This window comes from Nannospalax galili, unplaced genomic scaffold (assembly GCF_000622305.1).
Source record: "Nannospalax galili isolate Female #2095 unplaced genomic scaffold, S.galili_v1.0 scaffold346, whole genome shotgun sequence".
NCBI classification, from domain to species: domain Eukaryota; kingdom Metazoa; phylum Chordata; class Mammalia; order Rodentia; family Spalacidae; genus Nannospalax; species Nannospalax galili.
Genome location: NW_008357637.1, coordinates 2,268,776 through 2,295,767, shown reverse-complemented (window position 1 = coordinate 2,295,767; position 26,992 = coordinate 2,268,776). Strand labels below are relative to the sequence as shown.

Genomic DNA, 26,992 nt, shown 5'->3' with positions numbered 1-26,992 from the left:
AAGTTTAAGTGGGATTTTTTAATGTGTCGTGTCTAAACCTTTCCTACCTCTGTCACAACCCATTCTTAGCCATCTCCTACTCAGAGTCTCACTGGCCACCCACACTTAAGCGAGCTCCATCTGGCCCCATTGTATCATAGATGCTCCCAGACTCTTATTCAGATGACTGAAAAGAAGACTAAGAAGTTCACCTGGCACCAGTCTGACAGGTATGTAAAAGTTAACTGTAACTGGTAGAAACCCAGAGCTACTACAACAGGATCCATAGAAAACTCAAGGGTCAGATCCTGATACTCAGTCCTGATTCTGGGGTCAACAGGAAAACAAAGCACAGTCTGCACAGTAGCTTCTCGAAAGTCTAGCTCTATAGCATCAAGGAGCTAGAAGTGTTCTTGGTATGTAATGAAGCTGTGCTGAGACGGCTCATATTTCCTTCAGGACTCAGAAAGCTATCATGGAAAGAACAGCCTAGCTGACCATCAGTTACCAAGATGCCAGGCTGCACAGCGAAGAAAATGAAGAGACAGTGTACGTGCACGTACTGTTTATACTTAAATAAAACTAAAATTTCTTGTTCCAAAAATATGTTCTTTATCTTTCTGTATTGTTATCCATTTAAGCTTTGTAGAATGTCTACATTATTACTCTCTTGCCCCTCACTCCTAGAAAAGTGATGATAGGGGCTTTTTAAAAATCAAGGTGCTAACCACTAGCAGCTACTTTGCATAGAGGTGAGATGAGTAATAACACCTGGCACTTACAGATTCTGACTCCTCATTCCCAATCCTCTCAGAGTTATGTATGACTCCTGGTTTGGGAGGGAGTTGTTATAGAGCAGGTTACCCCCTTCCCTCCTAGGCCCTGCATGAAGGGGTCCAGACTTAACTAGCTTCTCTGTTAAGGTCAAACACCAGATCCCATCTGCTTCTGCCTTTTAGTGCAGAGCTTGAAGAGCCCAGGGCAAGCCTGGAAAATCAGTTCACTATCTAGAACCACAGGTAACAATCTGCTCAGTTCTTAAGGAATCAGATCCATCCCAGCCTTTTTTCCTTAAGGTCAATGTCTTTCAGCATCTCTTACTACACACCCAATATACCAGATACACAGCTAACACCTAAATGGATTATGCCTAAAGGATAGAAGGAGTGGGGAAAAATACCAAAAAAGTATTTTGGCCAACTTGTATACTAAACTTCTATAAATATAGATTCAAGTCAATTGAGAACATTTGACCATTCAATTTATACATTTAACATTTAACATCACTTATGCTATGCACTTAAAGATAGTTTTATTTGTATCTTTAAAAATTTTCATTTCAATTTTAATTTTAAATTATGTGTCTATGTGTATGTCTCTGTGTGTATCTGTACACTATAAGGCCAGCCTGGATAATTCTCCTAAGAGAACAATTTTGTAGGAGATCAAATAGAGGAGTAATTTGTGAGTAAAACAGATTTTTCATGCTATTCAGGGACAAACAGAACACCTTTTCCAGATCCCTAATCAAAGAGCTCTCCATGCCATGGGCAAGGCATATTAAGAAGGGTACTAGGCTAATTCTGTCCCTTCTGGTGGTAGTGGTGGGACAATATGCCCTTCCAACAGGCCACATTGTACTGAGCTACATTTTGAGTCACCAAACTGTCCCATAAAAGAGTTATGGCTTCTAGGCCTTACTGAGGCTGACTGTATGCTCAGGTTTCTCCAGGGCAATTCTTGGTCATACTTGTTGTCTAAAAGCTCAATACTCACCCCCCCCTTTTCTTTTAAAAGTGGAGATTAATGATGTGGTCAGTCCAGCCTCAGATTTACAAAGCCAGCTATAGAATGTGCCCCATGCAACTTCAATTGCATAATGAGTACCACGCCTGAAGTCGGAACTGAGTGATGGCAGGTTCACAGGCACAGGTAAGCTATCTCAGCCTAGGAGCCCTGAGGCCAGGGGCCAGGCTCTTTGAGATCAGGCCACCTGATAGCAGCTTGTCTAGTCACTAAGGCTCTACTAGCCTTAAAAGAAGCCACTCCCCACCTCCCCTTTCTTAGGTTCAACTCTTCAGGTATCCAGTAACAGAAGGACCAGTGGTTAACAAGGAATGTTCCCACCCCTTTAGCACCCCCTGGCCACCGTCAGCATATACACTGGCCTGCCCAAACTACTGGGGAATTTTGTCTTTACTTTCCTCTTTAAAGTTAAGGATCCTCCTCCCTTGTCTTTCTCCCTTAGGGAGAAGCAGAAGAGTCACTAAAGTGTGTCGATGCTGACAGAGTACCTCTGCTCTATATGACTAGCATCTCTCATTAGGCTTTCTAGCCACTATACATATTTTTCAATTAGACTTTTGTTTTTGAATATTTTTAAATGTTTCATTAGTATTCAAAGTAATTGGTTTCATTCATTCTAACATTTTCACACATATATATTATTGTACGTTGTCATTCCTCCAACCCCCATAATTCCCTGTCCCTCTCTTCTTACTTTCCTTTCTTCCTCCCATAAAAGTCCCTTTTCTGTTTTCATATATTATTTTTTCATGTGTATATATATACACACATATATACCCTTTTATGTTTTTTAAATTTACTAATTGTTTTATTTTATTTTAATTTTATGTGTATGTTATGCCTGCATGTATGTAAGTGCATCTATGTCATGCAGTGCCCACTGAGGCTAGAAGAGGGCAATCAGATCCCCTGGAACTGGAGTTACAGATGGTTGTTAGCCACCATGTGGATGCTGAAATTAGAAACTGGGTCTTCTGCAAAAGCAGCCAGTGCTCTTAACTGCCAAGCCCCCTCTCCATCCCCTAAATGTTTTATTTTTATGTGTATGTGTGTATACTTGCCTGTGTTTATGTGCACCATGTACATGTAGGAGCCTGTGGTGTCCAGAAGGTGGCATCAGATCCCCTGAAACCAGAGTTACAGAGGGTTGTGAGCCACCAAAGCCAGGTCCTTTGTAAGAGCAGTAAGCACTCTTAACCACTGAGCCATCTCTCCGGCCCCATATACATACATTTTAAAATCTAGATTCCACATTTATTATCATCATCATCATCATCATCATCATCATCTTGGTCTTTTTGAGACAGGGTCTCCCTGTAGCCCCAGCTGTCCTGGAACTCAGTATGTAGACTAGGCTGGTCTTGAACTCAGAGATCCGCCTGCCTCTGCCTCCCAAGTACTGGAATTAAATGCATGCACCACCACGCCTGGCTTAGATTCCACATTTATTATTTTTTACCATGCCCAGTTTAGATTCCACATTTATTATTTTTTAAAGGGTTACAAAATTACTATTTCCTCATTTTGGTGACTGGATATTTGGAAGTCTAAAATTACATGTGAAAAAGCTGCACTCACAAAAAGTTACATCCAGCAGTGTAAGCTGTACGTTATTGAATTTAGTTTGTCCTATTTTATCAGTCCTAAAAGATCATTTCAAAACACCCTAAAGGAAAACCAAACATAAAAATACTGGCAAAGCTCTAGTTTCCTACAACATAGTTAACCTGTGCAGGGAAAAGTATGCTATTCCCAACTATGGGGGTAATGACCATTGCCAGATATGGCACTAGACCTGAAATACCCCATTGCTGTCCTTGGCATGGGTCAGGGCTAGCAGTCATCTGGAGACCCTTGAGAGCCAAGTGGCTTGGCATTGCCACTATATATGTTCAAGGAGACACGGAGTTGGCTAAGTGTGTTCTTTTCCATGGTGGCTTTAACAAGTTACCAGGAGCTCAGGGCTTAAAACACACTGATTATCTTACGGTTCAGAAGTCCAGTCCAGGTCTCCTGGGCTAGAATCAAGGTGTCAGCAAAGCTGTGCTCCTTAAGAACAACCTGTTTCCTTGTCCTTTGCAGTTTTCTAAGCTGCCCACTTCCCTTGCTTCACAGTCCCCTCAAGCTGCAACATAGCTTCAAATCCCTTTTGCCTCCTTCCTCCCTGTTATGAGGGTCCATCCCTGTGATCAATGAACCCACCTACGTCATTTTCCTAATTGAGGCTAATCACAACCATTTCACCAAGCACATTCACCAGTCTGGTGAGTTAGGATATATACTTTGTAGAAATCATTCTACCTACCTCAGCAGGAAGTCTAACTGGTCCCTTTCTCAGATTCCCATTACATTCTACTCGGATACCAAGGACTTGAATTCTGATTAATGGTCTTGATAAAAATGTTTTAGGTTCAGTTCTTCCAAAGGGCACACTCTGGGTTGACCCTTTCTCTCACTCTCTACCCTCTAACCACACTGGACTTGCACACTCCTGCAGCCACCAACTCTTTTCCAGCCCAGGACCTTTGTACTGGCTCCCTTCTCTCTCTGTGGGATCTTCCCATCACCCTCTAGTTCTCAGCATAAAGCCTTCCTGAACCAGCCAGGTCAGGCCAGCCCTGCCTCTTATTTTCCATTTAACTCTCCTTACCACAATGGCCAGAGACTGTACAATTCACTCACTGTCCTGTACCCGCACCAGAAGGGTCAGCTTCATGGGGCCACAGGGACACATGTGCTCTCTTCATTCCCCCTAAGTCAGACAGCACATGAACAACAGTCAATGAATAACAATAACAAACCAAATAAGTTATACAAGTGGAAGAAAGTCCAGTTTTAATAAATTCAACTCAGCAGATTTAAAACTCTGTGGACCCTGTTTAGTAGTAGTCCAATGGGGAATGCCACCTCAAAACCTGCTAAAGGTTGATTTTTTTTTAGATCACATAGCTGGTTATATGAATATGTTTAAATACTGGGAGACAAATTTCCTTCACTGTCTCTGAACTGGGTGAGACACCCTGTGTTTCAGTTTGTGTTCACTGGTCACTACAGGCAATGGTTCAGGTTAAGGAAGCAATGTCGAGTTTATAATTTTGGTCTTGGTTATGCTAATTTAATTCCTAGTATCTAAAATGCTTTTACCTATTGAAAGGCCTTTTACTGTAGTTTATATATAATATCAAATAATTAACATCTAAAAAAGAGGAGGAAATGTTAGCATATTGTAGTATGAAGTAGTAACAAAGCACGAAGCACAGTGGGTTAGTGGTAAACTCATTTGAAGATGCCACTGAGAACGAGTGCCAGGGCATGGCTTCACTGCCGGTATTTCAAATGGTAACACAGTACCATGCAGACAGCACCCTTTCCAATCTATGGCCCCCTCTCTATTGGTCATGTCTGCTACCAGTCATGAGAATATCATGCCCACTGGGCCCCTGAGAGGAGCTGTAAATTGTGGCCTCCCTTTCCATGCTGGAGTGCAGAGAGGACTGAAGGGTCTGTTTTTGACTCCCCATTCAGTACAATGTTGACCTCCCATTCTGATTCAATTAGAAGCTAGACTTGGCAGAGGAGGAAGGACATCAAGGTTGCTGTGCACGCCAGACTGGTCCTCACCCTCGCTGGTGCTGGCAGCCCCTCTTCCACTGCTTTGTCTCTCCTAAGGCTCTTCCTGTAGCTGGAAACATTGAATCACAGTGACATAAGATCTCTCTGCAGCCCAGATCTCTTCTCTCAAACCCAACTCAGATGTCCAGCCCCCTACAAGACACCTCTACTTGTCATCACCCTACGTGTTCAAAACAGAGCTCACCCTCTCCCCCAGAAACACCCCCATGTGCTTTTCCTGTGGTGATAAATGTACACTATCTACTCGGAGCACAGGCCAAAAGCCAGGAGTCAGCCTTAATTCATTCTCCATATCAGTCCATTCCAGGAGGTCCCCTGCACACTTTACTCTGAATCTGATCACTTCTCAGTAGCTGCCTTGCTATGACAAAGGTCTGAGTAGGTAACCCCTAGCTATAGACTGATTTTAAATTGGCCTATCTGGTTCCGCCCTTGCCCAACCTCCAGTTCAATTTCCAAGGAGCAACCCTGTTCTTCTTACATCTAAGGTTGCATTCTTCTTACATTAATGTCACTGCTTGGCTCACAGCTGTTCAATGGCTTCCCGCTGTGGCTTCAAGGAGGCTCTAAGTAAGCTGAACTTCAGCTACCCTTCCAGCTTCCTCAAGGGTCTTAGGTGAGCACTCCTTCCATGCAGACCGTCTTCCTGTCGGCCTCATTTGTACTGCAGTCTCTACAACTGCTTCCTTAGCTGACAGCACTCTTGTCTCAGATTTGAAAGTTGCACTGTATCCTTCCGTCTCCCTTAGGACACCACAGGACTCAAGCAACCCCTCCTCAGAGGAGTCTTTCCTTTATGGCCCTGGCCACAATCTCTCCATACATCCCTCTCTGCATCTTCCTACTGACTGATCGTCCCATCTTCATTGGTATCTGAGATCACACCACTTAACCACTCATCTTTCTTCTACTAGAACGCTATTAGCTAAGTGGTTAAGAGCTGAGGGACTCTTGTCTCCTTAATACAGCACCTAGACTGGCCCTTAGCACTTCCTTACTGCTCAGGATGAATACAGGCTAAGGTACATACTATTCATCAATCCCAATATTTTTCTGGGTAAGGTGGGGGGGGGGTCAGAAAACCCAAATAACACATCAACTGCTCACATTTGTAGAACATTCTACAGTCACAAAACTCCTTCACATCCACTCTTATTCAAGTATGTCTGAGCAGTTGAAGGGCAGTCATCTCTGTCTTACAGATAAAGAACCTATCACTCAGACATTGCTGATATGGGTAGGCCTTCAAGCTCAAGGCCTTTTCTGCTGGGCCACAGTTTTCCCACTACAACTGCAGGCCATTCCTCCGCCATGAAGCCACACCTTGCCATTCACCCCAGCCATCCTGCCCTTCTCACTTTCCAGGTACCTGCCAGTAGTGGAGCCTCTGCTCTTATTTCTTGATACCCCACCTTCCCCAGAGAAGCTGACTTTTCAACTATCCCCAAGCTGCAGCTCCTGGTCTTACCAGAGTCTGCCTTCCAGACCCCACTTAAGTTCCACCCGCCTCAAAGTGAACTTTGTTGGGCCAGAATCTTTCCCATCCCAACCTAACCCACTATCAACTCCTTGAGGGCAGATATCTGGGTTTCGTTTATTAATAACCCCAAGGGCCAAGAAAGAAAAAAAAAAAACAAACAAACAAACCCTATTTAACTGCATTAACTGGCTGATCCAGTTGGACAGGTATGAGATAAAACTTGTGACAGAACCAATCTGTCCACCTCTAGCATGGAGTTTTCATGCTTATTCAGAAGTTGATTACAGAACTGAAGCTCTCATCCATGAACCGCAACCTCTCATTCAAAACACCAGATTTCTAATAACTTTCCAAGAAATCCACCTGCCAAGAGCAACATGCCCTATCACCAAATTAGGGCAAATAAGTTATTAATATTGCACCAATAATGAAGCTATCATCTTCCATGCTCATGTAATACAGGGGCACTCTTCTCTGAATCCAGTGGACACTATTTCCACTGCCCATTTTACTAAAGTGGACCCAAGCTCAGAGAAGACGAGTAACTAACTCTTGGGGGTCACACGGCTAGTAAGTGACAACACAGGAGTTCAGTCCAGCACTCCCTGGCTCTCAGATCTTATTCTGAACCACTAAACCCGTCCAGTCGACTTTCTGCTTGGTTTGATAACATCACTCAAACACCTCGATTAACCATTTTAAAGAATATTTACTTACAAGAGTTTGGTTATAATTAAGACCTATTAAGTGCTTTATGACAGGAGCCCAAAGAATTACTTGTGTCTTTAATTACATCACAAGACCATTAATTTCACTGTGGCCTTTTCAAAAATTCTTAAGAACCTGTTCCCTGTCTCCTTGAGAGAGCATGCTGGAACTAAACCCAGGTGCCAGTGACCATGAAACACTTGTGCCGGCTGAGCCTGTGGGTTCTAGTTCTTACCTGACTGGTGTGCTTTCCTCCAGGTGTGTCTCTTGACTAATGCAAAGGAGCTCAGGCATAAAGGGTCATCAAAGGCACAGCCTGTTTTTATTACCTATGGTACCCAACTCCAGCAACTCACAAATCACTACCACATAAGGGGAGGGGTGAGAAAGAAAGTGAAATCACAACCACTCACCCAGCTACTTAAAGGGCACCAAGGCAGGTGGTCAGATCAAAATGGGGAGGGCTGCAGACAGAATTCTGGTTCTAACCCTGTATCGATTTTGATGTGACCTCGGTCCACCAACTCCTGCTTCTTATTTCCCAACAATAAGGATTTAAGGGTAAAAACGTTGCTATCTTCTGCAGTAAGAAAAGGAAAAAGTCCCAGGTTGTAAGGATTGTCTCTAAGTCACCCTGGGATTTCAGATTCACAGAGTCACTGCCAGGTCTTGTCAAGTGGCACTGAATCATTTCCTGGGCTTTTGAGTGAGGAGAAACCTGGCTTTTTAGTTCCCAATCACATTTGTCCATCACAGGAATCCAGTTTCTGAATTCTCCTGTCAAGGAACAAAGTCTAGGGAACTATATATACTGGAACTGTATGTTTATCCTTCCATCCTTGACCTTCACACTTGACACATGGTGGTTGCTTAGTAAATTTCTGTTAAGAGAATGTTTACTTTATAAATACTCATCATTTTAAATATTTTCATATTCGAGTATGTAACCAGGCAAATTTTACATATGCCAAGTATATAGCAGTAATATAATATGTGTTCACTTGAATTTCTTCAAAGATGTTAGCAAGCAGCTCATACTTCATAACCAAAGGAAGAAATAACTGTTTCATCATTTTTCAGTAAAATGTTTTTAACAAAAATCAGAAGGAGAAAAGGTGTATTTAACAAACTCACATCCAGCTGGGTGCCATATCCATTTTACTACCATTCCAAAAGCTTAGGAAATCCAAATTTTTCAGTGTTTTAAAAAGGAAATTAATACGATCACACAGCTTATTTTCTAAACGAGATAACTAACACTGCCTTAGTAGCTGTGCCAGAGACTACTGGATGTTGCCAAGTACCAGCTCCCTCTTTGCATAGTAGACTTTCTAGCCAGGCATAAGGACTTCTTCTAGCCTCCCTTTCCCATTGGACATGCCATACTGGGTCCTGCTGAGTGGGACACACAACGAAGCAGTCCATGGCTGCTTCTGAGAACCTTCAGTGCTGTGGTGTGCTGTGGTTCTGTCCTTTGTTTCGTTCAGTACCTACTTAGAACATACATACTGCCATCTTGGATAATGGGGCTGACATTCCAGTGGTGGAACAATTAGACAGTGAGTCTCAACACCACAGACCAGATATCCAGACTTTTGTGCCCAGGAAGGGACAAAGCAAAAAGCAAAACCTAAAGAAGCCTTTCAGGTTTGTTTTGTCTTTTGTTTTCAGTGCTGGGCATCAAACCTAGGGCGTAGTATACGCTAGGCAAGTGCTCTACCACTCAGTTACATCCCTGGCCAAGCTTTTTAACTCTCTTAAGTCTAGACTTACAATAGGATACTGTGGAGAAAAACGTAAATGCAATTTTTAAACTATACATAAATATTTACAGAAATCAAATGATATGTCTGAACAATTACATTATTTACTATTCTATTGCACTTAGATATTTAAAAATACTTAGGGATCAGAGTTGCTTGGGAACCAGTGAATCAGTAGTCTCTGTGCTCCAGAGACAACCTATTGTAGAAGGACACTTCTTTGGTTCAGGGTTGTGGGAGAGACCTATATGGTGGGGAGTCGGGAGCTCCCACACAAAGATTAGGCATGGCAGTGGGTACCACTAGTTAGGAGCAAAGCAACTTACTAAAACAGAAGTTTTCTCATACTTCCGCCACTAGTACTACTTCCCTGGTGCATCCTGGAGCAGTTCTCCTGGGGCCTGTTATTATAGATAATATGGTACAAGCCTATGGTAGCTACTATGTCCAGAAAACCTACACCTTGTCATCTGCTCCATAACAGCCAGGTGGAGCAAGACCATAATCAGAAATACCAAATACTACAGAGCAATATGTACTTGGAGCTAGGTACTGGATTAATGAAACGGTCATTATAAATTTTCTAGTAGGGTGTTATAAGAATCAAATAAAATAATGCCAAATCATCGTACAGGCCTGAACACAAAGACAAAGCACTATATGTCATCTTACATATTCCTTCACATCACTGCATATGTGAGTTATTCATGTTCAACAGGCTCATTATTAAAAGTATAGGTGCAGAAAGGCAACAAACACTGAAGTCAGCAGGAATGCAACAGCCAAAGGCTATCTAACTGCTGAAGAGTCTACCAACCCCACTAGTAGTATCAGCTAGTTGGGTTTGTGACAGTTTGTGACAGTTTGTGATAATGAGGAGGTAAGTAGCTAGAATCAACCTTGATCATTAAAACAACTCTGGGTATGCCACTACCCAAGGAAGTGATCACTACCAAAGGTGAGATGAGACAGGAACAGAGTTCTTCCCTGGAGTACTGTTTTTCACAACTAAGGATTACCCCAACATTGGTCCAGGCTGGTTGAATAAATAAGGTTCATTCTTAAAACTCAACATTATATAGACTAAGGAAACTATTTATAACATGGAACAGAGCTAAAACATACCAAGAGAAAAAAAAACAAGGCAAAGAATACAACTGGTGGAGGCTAAAGAGATGGCTCAGGGGTTTTATGGCACTGTTTGCTCTTACAGAAGACTCAGGTTCAGTTCCCAGCACCCACACAGCAGCTAACAACCATACGTCCTCTAGTTCCAGGGGCTCTAACACCTTCTTCGGGCACTTATACATGCAGGCAAAACACTCATATAGATAAAATAAAAATAAATTAATTTAAAAAATAATACGCCTGGCATGCTAGCATATGTATAAAAATTATTTGTACATAATTGCTTATAAATATATAGGTGCTGCATTAGTCCCCTTGCTTGTTGCTGTAACAAAATACCTCAAGCTGGGAACTTATTAAAAAATGTATATTCAGGACTACACTGCCTTTTTGTAACAACCCACTTGAAAGAACTAACTGGGATCCCTAGAGAGCTACAGTATTCCCTTCAAAGCACACACCCTCAAGTACAGGCCTCCCACCCAGGCCCTTTTGCCAGATCCCAGCACTTCCCAACATCAACACACCAAGGAACACTTGTTCACCATACTTACTTACTTGTTTGTTTTCGTAGTGGTAGGAGTTGAACCCAGGGCCTCCCATATGCTAGGTAAGTATTCAATTACTGAGCCATAGCCTCAGCCCCGAGGGCCACAGTTTCTATACAGTAAACTTTTGGGAGCAAATCACACCCAAACCATGATTCACAACACACTAGGGAAACAATGCCAGTCTCCAGGAAGAACACAGTGACTATGGCTAGACAGGAGTGTGACTTTCACTTTACAAACGCTTTGTAGTTTTATATCCTATCATACAGCTATAATAAATTTAAAAATGTAATTTAAAATACAGTGTCAGTCAACAGACACAGGAGTCAGTGAAAGACTTGCAAAGAAAATGGCATATGGTCATAGAGGTAAAAAGCAGTGGCCAGAGTCATGAGGTAAACCTTGTAATTGCATGAACAAGTTCATACATGTTACCTCTATGGAGTCAGCTGCAGACAAAAAACAAAACAAAAAAAAAAAAAACCAAGACTCATTTTTGTAGCCCATCCCAGAGGCCGAACAACCCATCAAAAGCACTTCAACATACTGTGCACCAGGCACTGTGTAATAGCCAGGCCATGACAATCAAGTACACATTTGTAAAGCAAAAGTTGCAGTGGACTGAGACAGGAAATGCTGATGCTCAAAGAGCAGGCAAGCTCTCCAACAGAATGCCAGTCAGGTATAGCGAAAACTGAAGCGCACTGAAGACAGGAACTTAGGAAAGTCTGTGGCCCTGACTCCATTCTGGGGAACAGCTCAGCTGTGGAAGAACTTTCAACACTAACTCCTCACCCCTCACATCCCTCTACAGGAAAATCAATCTAGTTCAGGGATTCCAGCATTTGGAACTACAGCATAGTAAGTATTTATAGACGGCTATGGGGTCCCAATGTCTCTTTGGACATTATGGGCTCTGCCTGAGTTGGCTGCATCATCACATTGACCTATGGGAGGAGTTGGGCTTACCCGGCATAGAGTGAATCACCATTGAGTCAGCCGCCTCACCTTTCATCTAATCTAAAGCAATGGGGGAGGAAGAGAACACCTTGTTCAGAAGGGGTAAGGGGTGTGGTGACTATAGGACATGCCATGCTTCTGCACTGGGGGCTTGCATTTGATATAAGATAAATCCAATGGGGGAGGGCTTATCATTTCCACAACTCTCAAGGAGGAGTGACAAACTTAGTGGGTCTCAAACAGATCTGCTTAATTAAATGTCTGGTAACATTTTATATAGATAAAGCACATTAAGTGCACTCCTGCTCAGGAGTGAGGGTGGGCCAGGGGCCTGAGTGGGAAGTAAAGTAGAACAACTCTGGACATAAACGGAATGGTGGAAACAATTTTACTGGGAGTCGGATGAATAACTGTGAGAAGTATCTGGCCCCTATTTTTTGATCCATAAAATAAGGGTGGTGGTCTGCCTTTCTAGACCCTGTCCTGGCTTTCCTCCCAACTTCTGCAGGAAGTAAACAGTTCTAATGGTAAAGAAATTCCCAAAAGCACCATGGATAACAGTACTAGAATATGCCTGCTCAATGCACAAACACCTGGGTCTTGCACCTTGGGCTTAACTGCCTCAGGACACATGCAAAGCTCCAAGGTTCCAAGCAAACAGAAAAGCCAGCCTCAAGTCCCTGTCTTTAGGGGACTCACAATTCAGAACCCCCAGTTTCTCTCCTGACAGATCCCAAATAGCTTCTGAGAAATCAGCCCTTGGAGAATCAATGAATAAAAAATATTTACATCGAGGTAATAGTTAACATAGCTCTAAAGGAAGCAGGGTGAGGGTGGGGTTGGTGAATAAGCAAAGCATTTTCAAGACAAGTTAAAGATGGCCTTACTACACAGGACAGCTGCTATTATAATTGGTGAACTCTGAATAAACAGGCAACTTCCTCTAGGACTTCGATCCTTCAACATGCCATTGTCATGCTGCACTCCAGCTTAAGCATTCAGTGTGCAACTAAAGCCACTCTCAGTTTCATTTTAAAGCCACCAAGAGTTAGGAAGGAGTGGCAGCAAGATATGAGCAATTAGCTAAGATGACAGCTTTTTATCCATTCCAGTTTTTCTCCTTAACACAATTAAAAACTTGTTAGGACAAAGTGTAATTTCTGCAAGGATGTTGTTGAAGAACCCTGGAGTCCTCCACATGTGCAGCCAGGTACACAACTGCTGGATTCAACTAGTTCTCTTACCAGCTTAGGAAAACACACTATAATCTAGTGTGAACTTCTAGACTGAACTTCAACTTCCACCATAAATTTGTTAAGCTTAATTCTATTGCCACTACATCAGATACAGTATCAGATAATAGATGATTTAGTACAACCCTACACCGAGTTAAAATTTAGCTTGCCAATACCTTAGAGTCATTACTGTTTCCAAATATTGCAGAACAAGTTTAAGAAGTATGTGAGTGGAGAAGCTGGGGCGTTTGCTCAGTGGGTAAGTGCTTGCTGCACAAGCATGGGAACTGAGTTCAGATCCCTACTACCCACATAAAAGTCAAGCACTGCACACACCAGCCAGTAACCCCAGTGGTGGCAGGGGAGTGGAGACAGGCATCCTGGTGGCTTGATGGCTAGCCAGTCTGGCCTAAATGGTAGGCTCCAGATTCAGTGAGACCCTATCTCAAAAAAAAAAAAAAGGTGGACAGTGATAAAGGAAGACTTCCACATCAACCTCTGGCCTCCATACAGGCATCATGGACAGACTATCCTTTACCCCCCCACAAAAAGTCCCCCTGACAGACAGACAGACAGACAGACAGACAGACAGACAGACACACACACACACACACACACACACACATACAAGAAGTACATAACAATGTGAATATCCTTACACTGTCAAACTATGCACTTAGAAATGGTTACGATCACACATTTTTTGTTTGGTACATTTTATTATTCTTTTATAAAGATTTTTATTTGTATCTTATGCATGAGTGCTTTGCTTACATGTATATAAGTGCACATGTGCGTGCAGTGCAGAGATCAGAAGAAGGCATGGATCCCTTAGAACTGGAGTTACTACTGTCAGCCACCATGTGGGTGCTGGAAACTGAACCTGGTCCTCTCCAAGGGCAGCCAGTGGCTCTTAACTGCTGAGCCACCTTTCCAGCCCCATTTTTTTCTTTTAATGGGGGTGTAAGATCAGAAATATCTGGTGAGTATGTATTTCTGTGTATTTGATTTGAACCCAAAAAATAATGTCAGCCTTGCCCTTTAGTGACTAACAGTGACCATATCTATCCAGCACACATTTATGGCACGCTTTCCATATGTAAGGGATTTGGCTTGACTGAGAGGGCAGATAGTGTTCTCTTATATGCAAACACCCCATACCAACAGAAGCTGACCAATGTGGACCTGAGGAATCCTGTGACTCAGCAGAGGAAAGGTCACTCAAAATTCCTCCAGTTAGCATGGGAAAGGGAGACAATGCCTATATATTTGCTAACTCTATTCTAGGCCAGTATGTGGGGAAACAAATATTTAAGAACTGAGATACTGTTCTAAAGATGTAATTACAGGGCCTATGTTTAATTCTAAACCTTGACTAGTCCATCAAAACAGGGAGGGTCAAGTAGATGAGGCTTCCGGCACTTGGGCTTCAGGGTCTGTATTATCACTAAGCTACTTTCACTGACAGTGGGGCCTGGGTCTTCCTTCTGCAGAAAAAGTTTAGACTGGTCAGTGCTTCTCAACTCTTTTCATGAAAGCACTCAATGGCTCAATGATGGAAACAGGTGAACATGTATGGGTGACAGCAAGAAGTGACGGCCAAAAGTTGGAAATCAAAGCCTTCTGTTTTACATTAAAAACTTAGACATAGTCTATCCTATACTGCAATGACATAGACTTTAAAAACAAACAAACAAAAAACTAAAATCATCATGTCATGTCAGGAAGATGTTCTGCTTTGATCTGTGACACACCCAGGGGATTGAATGATAACATTCTGATTACTCGGATTCTTGCATAGTTTTGAAGATACTGTATTTCTTTTTTTCTTTTTCTTCTTCTTCTTCTTCTTCTTCTTTTTTTTTTTTTTTTTGGTCTTTTTGAGACAGGGTCTTCCTGTAGCCCCCTCTGGCCTGGAACTCGCTATATAGACCAGGCTGGCCTTGAACTCAGAGAGATCTGTCTGCCTCTGCCTCCTGAGTGCTGTGATTAAAGGCATGCAGTTTCTTTTTAATTCAGATTTACCTCAAGACCCATACCATTTATCTTAATGAAGAGACTGAAAACGAACGGTGGTTTAGAACCAAAGTGCTGATTTGTTTTCAATTTCCACACCTCTGACAACTCCTATGACAGGGTCATAGGTCAAATATGAATGCAGTCCCCTCACGCCAGGTGGTTTTCAATATGGTGAAGAGCAGTGAGTGCTGGCTACATGATTACTAACTGGGCCATGCAGATCAGGAAGCCAGGCCTGGGCTGTCCTACCCGTACAGAGCTCCTGCACTCACTTCTACAGTATGAAGTGCATGCCCGCCATTGCACATGCTGTGATTGCCTGAGCCTGCAGGAGCCATGCAGACTGCACAGGTCAGGCAGTACCAGCCCCTGGGGCTGCAGCTACTCCCACTCTGGGAGAGTTCTCACTACACCTCCAATGAGCCTGGCAAGAATTTAGCACAATAAAAAGCTGTGGTTCTCTGAATTTCAAATATAGCCTAAGGAAACGAAGGCCTTGCAAACATCTTTAATGTTCTTTTTTTCATCCTTCTTTCAAGTCCCATATTCCTTCCTGTCATGCAGACAATATGATGGTTCCCATCTGCCTGTGAACTTCTCTCAGCTCTAGTTGTAGCCTTATACAAGGCAACTTAACCTTTAACCTGACCACCAAAGGGTGACCTCTGTTGTCCACCAGACTGTAAAGATGAGAGAGCCACAAAACCTCCCCACTGTAAGGGGACTACATTTATACTTTAAAGGAACCACAAGAGTAGGCTGTTGTTTATTGCACAGGCAGGCTGTGTGATGTGCTCCAGGCTCTACAATCCTTCAGAGTGACTAGTGTCTTCAGTTTAATGATGAGGATGAGTCAACAGTTAGCAACAGAAGGTGAAGGAGCTGGGATTCAAGCCCATCCATGTCCATCATCCTCTAGAATGAGGTTTTTATCCTTACCAGGCAAACTTCCACAGAAATACTAACTAGGCTAATATCTAATTATATACTAAGAAATTCCCAGTCCTCCACCAGGACCCCTATCTATCTACCTGCCCCTGTGCTTTTTCTTTTCTTTTCTTTTTTTTTTTTTTTTTTTTTGTATAGTAAATGTACATTTTTATTTTTTATTTTTTGTATACCTTTTATTGAATTCAAAACACCTTAGTCATCTTTGTACCTCCTGTGCTTTTTCACTCCCCCAACCAGTGCAAGCTCTCCCCTGCTCTGGGACACCACACCTGCAATTCTGCTCTCCCTGCATTAACTCCCTTTTCTCCTAAATCATCCTCAACAAATCTGCTCATTATAATTGTCTCCAAAAACAAAACAAAAGAACCCTCTTGACACCATTCCCCCTGAGGCTTCTGTGCTCTGCTCCCTGAAACAGCAAAACTCCAGTCCTGCTCTGTTCTATTCTCCCACGTTCCTGCTCTGGCCAGCCATGGCCCACAGACTCCTTCACAAGTGCTCTGTGAAGGTCACCAAGGGTCTTCACCTCTCTACCTGAGGACTGATTCTCAGTGCCATTTGACACAAGTGACCCATCACTGGCTTTTGAAACACCATCAGGTTGCTTTCAGGATCACAGCTTATGTTCCCTCCTCCTGTCTTACTAGACATTTCTCTCCATCCTGTCTCCCTAACTCCCACAAATACCAGGGCCAGAGAACACAGACCTTAGCCTCCATCCTTGATGATCTCCCTTCAGTTCGTCATTCTAAATACAATTAGACACTTCTACAAGTGTGTTCCACCTGGACCTCAGATTCATTCAGTTGCCTGCCTGTAACTAACTGCATGTGCATGTCTAGAAATCTCAACCTAACATGTCTAAAACCAACTACTTCTCATCCCCCCAAATCCATCCCTCTTACCATCATCCTCAAACTATAACACCATCTCACTCTTCCAACTGCTCACAAACCTGGGACACATTCTTTCCCACTCTCTGCCTCTCTCATTTCACATCTAGTCTATGGAAAATCATGTTGACTCTTTCACAAGTCTATTCAGAATCCAACTACCCTTTTCCCCTTGCTATATAACTGGCCTCAAACTTGTAATTCTCCTGCCTCAGCCTGCGAAGTGCTAGGATCACAGAGTCGTGTGCTTCACTGCTCAGTTCCAATCACTTCTTACTATTTTCATTGCTACTATCCTGCTCCAAACCGCCATCGTGTACCTGTGATTAGATTAAGGAAGCCTTAGTAGCATCATTGTTTCTTAGGAATCTGTTTTGTTCTGGTTTTGTTTGTTTGAATCAGGGTCTCTCTGGGTAATTCAGACTACCCTAGAACTCCAGTCTCCTGTCTCAACCTCCTGAGAGCTGGGATTCCAGGCCTATGCTGCCACACCCTACAGTATCACTATCCTTGCTCTTACCCAGTCTATACTCAATGTGGCAGCCACAGGAAACCATTAAAAATCTATGTGAGAATACACCACTTTTCTCAGAACCCTAAATGGCTTTCCACGGAGGAGTAAACTGATTCATAAAGTCCCACACGGCATGCTGCCAAGCTGACCAGTGGACCCTTGCTTTTTCAGAACATACCAGACATGCCTCTTCCACTGCACTTGCTCTCTCTCCCAGGAAGGCACTTCCTTTGTGGCTTCAGCTTTTCAGTGCAATCACCCTTGGATGACCCACTGCCAACTACACTACCCTAACCCATATCTGTTCCCTATTCGCTTTCTCCACTTTGTCATTTATTGGCACCTAACATAAAACACTTCTTATTTTGGTGATTGTTTAGCTTCCCCATCAGAAGATGAACAGGGATTTTGTCTATTTTGTTTGCTGAAATATCTCCAGCACTAGAACAGGGCTTGATACATGGTAGGTTTTCAGTAATGTGTGTTGAATGAACCAGTTCTATAAGAAAACTGAAATAAGTTGGCTATGATTTCCCTGACAAGTCTGGAGCAGCTTCCTTTTTCATGTTCAAGTAAGGATAAACTTCTTTATGTCTTTTAGATTGAGTTAGAAAACAAATACCAATCAGCACATGTGCACAGACAAATAAATGACGTTAGGGAGCCCGTTTTCTTATCCTGTGATACTGAAAAGTTTCCTCAGGCTGCTAAGCTTTGGGTTATGTGTATGGGCATGCAGAGGGAGCAGGTGATGGGCCAATGTCTCTCATAGCGTTTCTCCTGGGAACATCCACTGAGTGAATACTAGGATGCCTCTCCATACGCCACAGCTCTTTCTCATAGAAGTCCTAGGCCTTTTCTAAATAAGGTACAAGCATTAGAAAGTACTTTTCTTTCTAAACTGACTTCTCTGATAAGGATCTGAAATGACCTTACCATGATGTCCCTGGCATTAGGATACCTAAAAGGTTTTCTCCTGACCTGGACTAATAGTCCAACACCTTTGTTCTAAAGAAAAGTATCCCTGTTAATCAATAGGTCAGTCCACATCTGACAGATATATTAGCAGGAACAGGTAGTAGAAAGCCTTCACAGTCTCCTCAGCAGTGAGTGCCCCACCCTCCATTCCACATCGCTACCTACAGTTCACTTGATTGGGGTTCTCCAATTCATGTCATACCATGCTGACGTATCAAGACCATAAACAACTGATCTTTTAATCAACACCAGCATGTCTTGAAGAGTGAGATAAAGTAGATACTTGGTTCAGGAGACTTGAGGTTCAGTGACATCCTACCCTCTGGGTTTGAAGTGTTTATTAATTTGCGTGACACCTGAGGATACAAATAATCAATTAAAACAGTCCTATTATAAATGAACATGCTTTTCAATATGAAGAAACCACTGTCACCTTGGCACTGACATCACCTAGCAAAGCAAGCAGATCTTGGATATAAATACATGAGACCTTGTGCTTCTTTACTGCTTACTGTTTGTACCATTAACCTATGTACCCCTCTCAAATTACTCCTAGGATTATTTTGGCTTCTATACTCCCAGGCTTAGGAAGCATAATTCTCTGAAGCGCTTTTCTTATACTGTATCTGACATTTTTTTAAGCTTCAGGTTATACAACATGAAAATGCATCTAGCTGGTTGAAAAACATGCTAGCAATGACTCCTGGCTCCACATCACTTGTCTGGCCCTCTGCACACTAGACTTTAGTGGCACTTCTCCCCCATCCTTTCAACTCAGAACAGCCTTCTTAGCACTGAACTGGCTTTAAGGGCTTGAAGTTTTTCTCAACAGTCTTTTTGCCACATAAAGGTTTAGCAACAGTTTTTTGTTGTTGTTGTTGTTGTTTCATTCTGTTGCCAAATGGGGATTTAATAAGTGACCACAGATTCAAACACTGGAACTGTGCAGAAAGGTAAGGTGGGGGAGGGTCTGCTCCCATCTGGCCCATGAAAGGTGCTGTTCTGTGAACACATCGGCACAGCGGCATCACATTGGTCTGTGATTGCCTGGCCTTGTTTATCTAAACAGAAGAGCCAGACAGCAGTAGATGAGATGCTGGTCATCCCACCCTGCTATTAGGCTGACAGGGACCAAGTCTGGTACAGGGCCCATCTGCCTGCTCCATTTCAGAACTCATTCACAATTAGCCTCTCAATTTAATAACAAGAGATCACCTTATGCAATGCTAAATGCCATGTTAACAAACAAATCTCAGAAAAAGCTGCTTCTATACTTTACCACCCATCCTCCAACCTTAGGCAGTTTCACTGACAACAATCAGATGCATTTCCATGCAAGCTCCTACCTACTAAGCATTAATGCTAAACAAAGGACTTAGAAACATAAATCAACCCTGGCAAGGGAAAGTGCAAATGACTCAATCCCCCCACCGCTGGCCCTCCAAGTCAGAAGGGGGCCTTCACAGTCAGAGATCTGGCAAGTCCTAGCCAACAGACAGTGTTCCTTACTAATCAGCCCACCCTGGCATTGCTCAACCCACTTTCTAAGGGTGTTTTATACTTGGCTATCCTGAAACCCATCATGTCTTCCCACTCATCTCCTTGGAATACTGAGACCTCACAGGATTTATTCATTGCTTGACAACTACTACAAAAGACTATAAGACAGTAGTTCTTCAGAGATGGACTTTCTAGCACATGGTAATTTCTGAATGGAAGGAAGGGAAAATGTATACTTCAACACTATCCAAATCAAATCCCAAAGGAGGATTATACACACCTCAGAGGATGTCTATTTAAGACCAACTCTACCTGACATGCCACAGTCACCTCTCACAACCTTGGTTTCCATGTTTATATGACAAGCACAAAGTGTTTCCCCTAGCAGATCTAGCCTCAGGTGCATAAGGTTATCCCTGCTTTTACAGCAGAGAAAGGAAGGCAGAGGTTAGAAATCCTGCACAAGACCACAGCTAGCAAACTGCAGAACAGGATGTGACCCCAGCTGGCTTGAGGCTTGGTTCTTGTCCACTACCTCCCTGCTTTCTATATAAAGAAGAAAAGCTCCTCTAGTTCAAACCTAGATGACTGTGAGAACAGAGCCTGAGATCATACTTCTGGAAACTGCTGTCACTGATTTGGGCCAAGTTGAGGAGACTGCTTTTTAGAGAAGAGTCTCTAAGTAGTGACCTTCCTGACCAGATATTTAAGAACTCCTAGCTTCCTTCCAGATTTAAAATTATTCCATTCTAGAGCTGTACCCAAACCCAAGGGGAAGATAGGCAATGGGGACTAGGACTGGCCACACACCCCATTCCAGAAGCACTCAGTCCTTACCATTTTCCCAGAAGTTGGGGGAAGTGTCACACCAATCCCAAGATGTCCATTCTGTGGCTCTTAGGCACCTTAAAAGGGTTAAACAGCCTCTCAACACTGCAGTCAAGGAGTTAAACATACCCAAGACTGCCTTACTATCCTCAAATCACTATCAGTTTACAGGTGCCCCACATGCACTCCCCTTTGATCCCCACACCTTGTTGCTTTCAGGAGCACTACTCCATAGTCTGGGCTAGACTCACCACACAACCAGGCAACTCAGCAAGTCCTGAGCACTCACTGCAGTACAGGTCAGCTTGTATTTCTAGGGTTAAGTTCTAAAGTCTGCTTTTAGGGCAAAAGTCAAGTGTAATTTAAAAAAAAAAAAAAAAAAATCACTCACGAAAATCCCTTAGCTGTGATGTCAAAACTCAAAAACCAAGAATTAGCTTGTGTGTCTGGATGCATCATACCTATAGCTTCTCTAGCTTCTCTTTCCCTGAGGACAGCAGTCACAAGCCCTGAGCAGGGAATGGCAAAGAGTTAAATAAAGGGATTGCTCCCTCCCTCTACATTTAGCAGGAAGAGCTGATTTCACGAGTTAAATTGAGTGTAAGATATGACTCCACTGTATCTGGAAGGCATACCCTGGGTGTTCTCAGGCAAAAATGAGCCTCACGGTCCCTGTCCTCACAGAGCCTAGAACCCAGTTAGAGATTTACATCAGTCTTTGAAGATGGATACAGCTTAAACCTCAGAACTTCTAGATATGTGTTGCCCATGTTCAAGGGATGAAGAAACTCTGCAGGATGGGATAGTTCTTGAGATCTGATAGTTTCTTGAGATGTGCCGACTCAGCACAAACCACTGTTGCAGGCACACCTGACACAGACATCTCAGCATATGATAGTATTTTCTGTTTTACCTCCATTGGCCCTCTTGAAAATGCCCTATAATTCATTGTTCATACTAGTCATAGTAACATGCTGAACCCAGGTCCTTGGGTTCATGCACCAGAATTCCAGTACTTTCCAATGCAAAAACTTAAATCATAATATATTGTGTGCTAAAATAATCCATATATCTCCCATCCAAGTGCTAACCAGGCCCGACCCTGCTTAGCTTCCAAAATCAGAGGAGATCAGGCGCATTCAGGGTAGTACGGCCATAGACTAAAATAATCCATATATCTAAGAACACAGACCACTTCTTTGTACATTTAACCTGACTTTCCCAACTAATAATTTATAGTATATAAATACTTTGACCCTATTTGTCCAACCCCATTATTACTTGGATGGTCTTATATTGGCCTGTGTTAAAATTCTACTTGTCTTTTTCTGCTTTCTTATATAACCCTAAGATTTGCTCTAAGTGTCCTTATCCACTGTGTTTTTTTCCTTCCATTCTCAGGGCTCCAGGTGATCCAGCAGTTCTTGGAAGATGGTGCTAAGCCATATTGGCACTCTGTTGGAGTGAATGAATGCAAGGAAGCAAGTGCTTATGTGCACATCCTGGACATTGCTCTGACCCCTGGGTAGGGACAGTCACATATCACAGGGCTTAGGAAGGGCCCAGAGCTTGATCCATAGCCAGTTGGAATAAGGGTCAATAGGAAGAGACTACAAGCACTGATACTTAAATAGATAGCCCTGACCTATATGGGAGGCAGTTTAATGAATCAACACAATATAATACATTTCCAAAACTCAGTGGCTTGCCAATTTCTGCAGGCCTGAAGGACACTTCTGACTTATCCTCTTAGGGATGGCATAGCATGAACTAGAAATACTACCTTCAAATCCAGATTTGGTTAAGATTCTGCTTAAGCAGCTATGAGACTCTGGACAAGAGATTTCATGACATTCAGTTTCTTCATCTATAAAAGTAGACCATTAGCCGGGCGTGGTGGTACACGCCTTTAATTCCAGGCAAGAGGCAGGTGGATCTCTGTGAGTTCAAGGTCAGCCTGGTCTACATAGTGAGTTCCAGGACAGACAGCTGGGGCTACAGGGAGACCCTGTCTCAAAAAGACAAAAAAAAGGATGGTATGATAAGAATAGGAGGTAGGAATTGGCTAGAAAAAAAAAAAAAAAAAAAAAAAAAAAAAAAAAAAAAGTAGACCATTGGACTAGGTTATCCCTAGTTCAGAAAATATTTTTAAAGCTGGACTATCTATCACAAGATTGAGTAAAACCAACAACAAACACCAAAAGAGAAAAGAAGTAAAAGGTCTGGAAAGTTTCTAGAAGACAATGAGAAGTGCAAAACACTGAGAAAGAAGACCCAAAAGAAGAAAATGAAGATTGGGAATGAGGGAGAATCTCTCCATGAGGCATCTCCTTCCAGGTTCTGTCCTGTGATCACACACAGCTCCCTCTGTTCCCAGAAGAGCTGAGTGATTCACAGGATGGATTTACCCACAGTCATCACCATCCACCTTCCACCTCTAGAGATGACTCAACCCCACCTACCTAGGAAAAGCTCAAAATCAAAGCGCTCCTATCCAACCTCAGTCACTCGGCTATCCACCTAATGATCTCTGGGAATCTGAAACTTCTTCAACATACAGCATGGAAACCTGGGTACAGTTTCAAAGTATCTAATTCAAGGTGATAGTTCCCAAAACTTCAGGAATATTTTGTGTTTTGGAGACTCTCAGATATAGTATTATTCCATTATACAATCCTAACTAATGATGTTATTAAATATAGTGTAGAAAATTTCAAACACAAAAACCCATGGTGAGCTTCCTGTAACTGTGCATTTACCTCATATCACCACCACATTATCTTCTGCCTCAAAGTCACTTGTTCAGTGTTTGCTTTTGATTTCATAAATGTGATTTGAGAGTTTAGGATATTAATTACCCAAACAAAAGCCTCTGGTTTTATTGTTAGGCCATCTTTGAATCACAAAATGCTCACAACACCTCTACAGTATTTAACACATAACACAGAATGACCAGTTACTGCTTTTAAATTTATTACCATTTATTTATTTTCCATTTAATCTGTGCTGGGTAAGCACTGAGCAGTATGCCCATCCTTTTAATCCTCACACTAACCCTGTTAAGTAGTAAAATCTCCATTTTACAGGTAAAGAAACTACAGTTCAAAGTAAATGAATAGTTGTTTAAATAGCCAAGAAGAAATCTGAGTTTAGCTCTCTCTCACCAGCTCCCTGAGATGTTCCCATCAAGTTTGGAAACTGGACCAGGAGCCTCAGTGACTCTGTCACTTACATCCACATCCTTTTCTATAAAAGGGAGGAATGGGTGTGATATGGGCTGCATGTGCTGATTCTCCAGGTAGGACCAATGCAATTCCAGAACCTGGAAAACTTTCTAAAGGGGTGGGGGTTAACAATACTAGACACAAGCCACAGCCCCCTGGAGTGTAGTTTCTACCTCTGGGCTCTAGGAAAAGACAGTCCCCTTAAGGTGGGCCTTTATTTATCTGAGGGTCTGACCAGTACTCTTTCCCATGAGCCCCTAATCACAGCCTCTTTTCCCTCTCAGGAAGACCTGTGGCAGCTCTAACACCAGAGAAGCCCAGCAGCAGTGACAAGTTTTAGCAGGCCTGCTGTTGCTCACCATAATGACAACAGAGATTCCTGGCTAAAGGCATGAGCGATTGCAAATCTCCATCCTGAGGACATTTCTTGCCCCAAATCTTCCCCACCACAATGTCTGCTTGGACATGCCTGTGGCCTCTGGTGCAGAGTGACTACCAAGGGGCATTCCCTCTTCCGGTCCACAATTCTGCTCTAACAAGTTCAAATCCTCCATGTGGGTAGATGTGTGTCTACCATACAGTGTTGAGGGACATGAAATGTCATCCATTAACCGAGTTGACATAAACCACCTTTCAGTTCAGATTTGGAGCTTACCAACAATTATTTCTGAGAGAAAGCAGACTACAAGAGGCTAGCCAGGCCTGCACACTCTGACCCCCTGCTTGAACTTTTTGCTTCACCTAACAGGTGTTACCAGAAAAATCTGACCTTGAGATTCTGAGGACCACAAAATCCAAAGTTGTTAAACAGCTGAAATCGGGGTTTTCTCCAGTTCTAAAATCACACCGCCCTCTCCTAAACAATCTCCTTTTTTTCCTGCGGCTGCACTTTGCTTTCCGTTGGTTCTGGAAGGACCTGGGTTCAACTAAAGGCCTGGGTGGAGAGGACCTTTTGTTGTCCGAATGCTTTCCGGTATCAAGAATGCAGCCTCACTGCGATTAAGGCGACTAATCTCCAGAAACACCTTCTCCAATCAAAAGAGTTGGGTCATGTGGGAAACACACTGTTTAAAAAGGAGAGCAGGTCACTTTCTCCCGGAAGGAACACAGCTCCCCGAGGGGTTGCCACTTCCAAACCTTGAAGTCTTGGGCACCTAGAGCAATCAGGGCTCTGGGAGGGGAAGCAGGCACACCAGGCTTGTGCCCTGCCAACAGGTGCTCGGTTAATTCCATCTTTTTTTTTAAAAAGCATGTAAAAGCATCTCCTGCAGAAGCGCCCACTCAGCAGGCAAAGTCACAATGAACACAACCAAAAGTGGCTTCCGAACTTCCACAAGGCGCCCAGGGGCGCGAGGGGACAGGGCGTGCGGTAGAGTTTGAGAACCGCCTGTATCATCCTAGATCTACGCTTCCCTGCGACCCACTCCGCGTCCCTGCCACACACGTGAGCCTCAGCAAAGCGTGCCACCTGCCGGGGTTCCAGCAAAGTAACCCAGAGGGCAGAATCGAGGAAAGCACTTCGGAAGGGGAGGGGGGAAAAAGTAAACTCTCGCGGGGCCGGGCCTGGGGTCCGCCTTCGGGCTCTCCGGGCTCCGGGTCGCAGTGCGGGCGCGGTAGGCGCGGCTGGCCGCGGGCCGGCGAAGTGCGGCTGGGCAGGGCTGGGCAGGGCAGGGCCGGCAGGCGGGCGCGGGGCGCGGGGCGGGCGGGAACAGGGGGCGCCCTCGCTCCCTCCTGGCCCGGCGCGGCGCCCCATGGGGGTGGGAAGAGTCGGGAAACTCACAGCCGCCTGTCCTCTGGCTGCAGCTGCCAGTGCATGGCGAGCGAGAAGCCGAAGAGGCTCCCGGGGTCTCCCGATTTCCGGATCACATTGTCCTCGCGGGTGTCCAAGTTGAAGGCTGCGCCGAGCCGCACCAGGAGCCCGGCCGACAGGTACAGCAGGCACAGCTGGCTCGCGGCCGCCATGGGCGGGCGCAGCGGGAGGGCGCGGGGACCTGCGGCGATCGCTCTCCGCGGGGTCGGGGCCCGGGCCGGGGCCGGGGCCGGGCTGCTTGGCGCGCCGCGGGCCACCTTCCGCGCTCTCGCCCCTGCGCGCCGCACTACCACCGGACTCACGCTCTCGGTCCTGCAGCTCCCAGTCGCCGGCTGCTCCCGAGCGCTCAAAGAGCCCGTTGTTCTCCGGAGACTCAGGCGTTTTATCTAGTGACGAGGACGCCGGCCCCGCCCCTCCACACCCCGCCCGCCCCTCCCCGCGCACCCGCCGCCGGGCCCGCTGCAGCCACCTTCTCCGCCCGCCCGACCGCGCGTCACCTGCCCGGAAGCGCCACCGCGGACGCCCCCCGGGCCGAGGCGCTCCTCCATACCCCAGCGCTGGAATGCCCTGCGGCCCGAGCCAGGGAGTCCTTCTACCTGTCACCCGAGTGCGGGCAGCGGTGCCTCCAGCTGGCTGTTCTCGAAGCTGGGGCTCCCTGGGCAAAGGCGCGCTCCAGGAAGGAGTTCATGATGCGCTTAAGGCGTGCCCAGCTCTTGGGGATGGAGTGATGCCGCATACTTTGTGGCTCCTCAAAGACCTAACGGTCGAAAATAATTGTGATAGCACACACTTTGAGAGTGTTGTGCAACTTAGACAACACATTCACTATCTCGTTCTGAAGGGATGATTCTCCATCTACAGACGAGAAAAATGGAAACTCAACCTTACCCTAGGTCACCCAGGAGAACTTAGGAAAGAACCCATTTCTCTAGGCAGAAATGTAAAATTTGGTTTCTCCAGGTTCTAATGCTGGGAAGACCCCCGGGGTAATAAAGGATGAGCCCTTCAATGTGACGCCCTGGAGTTCGGGCA

The 26,992-nt window shown here is 44.2% G+C and overlaps 1 protein-coding gene across 2 annotated transcripts in view; it reads right to left on the bottom strand.

The window, feature by feature from the left end:
- The window catches only part of Itga6 (integrin subunit alpha 6), a 76,454-nt gene extending 50,115 nt beyond the window's left edge, over positions 1 to 26,339 (bottom strand). The window contains exon 1 of one of the 2 annotated variants that reach the window (XM_008855268.3): positions 25,931 to 26,339. In XM_008855268.3, coding sequence (XP_008853490.1) covers positions 25,931 to 26,112 — 182 coding nt within the window. In that variant the 5' untranslated portion in view covers positions 26,113 to 26,339. The remainder of the gene's footprint in view (positions 1 to 25,930) is intronic. The other variant, XM_008855270.3, reaches the window with a different exon arrangement.
- Between the last annotated feature and the right edge of the window lie 653 nt (positions 26,340 to 26,992).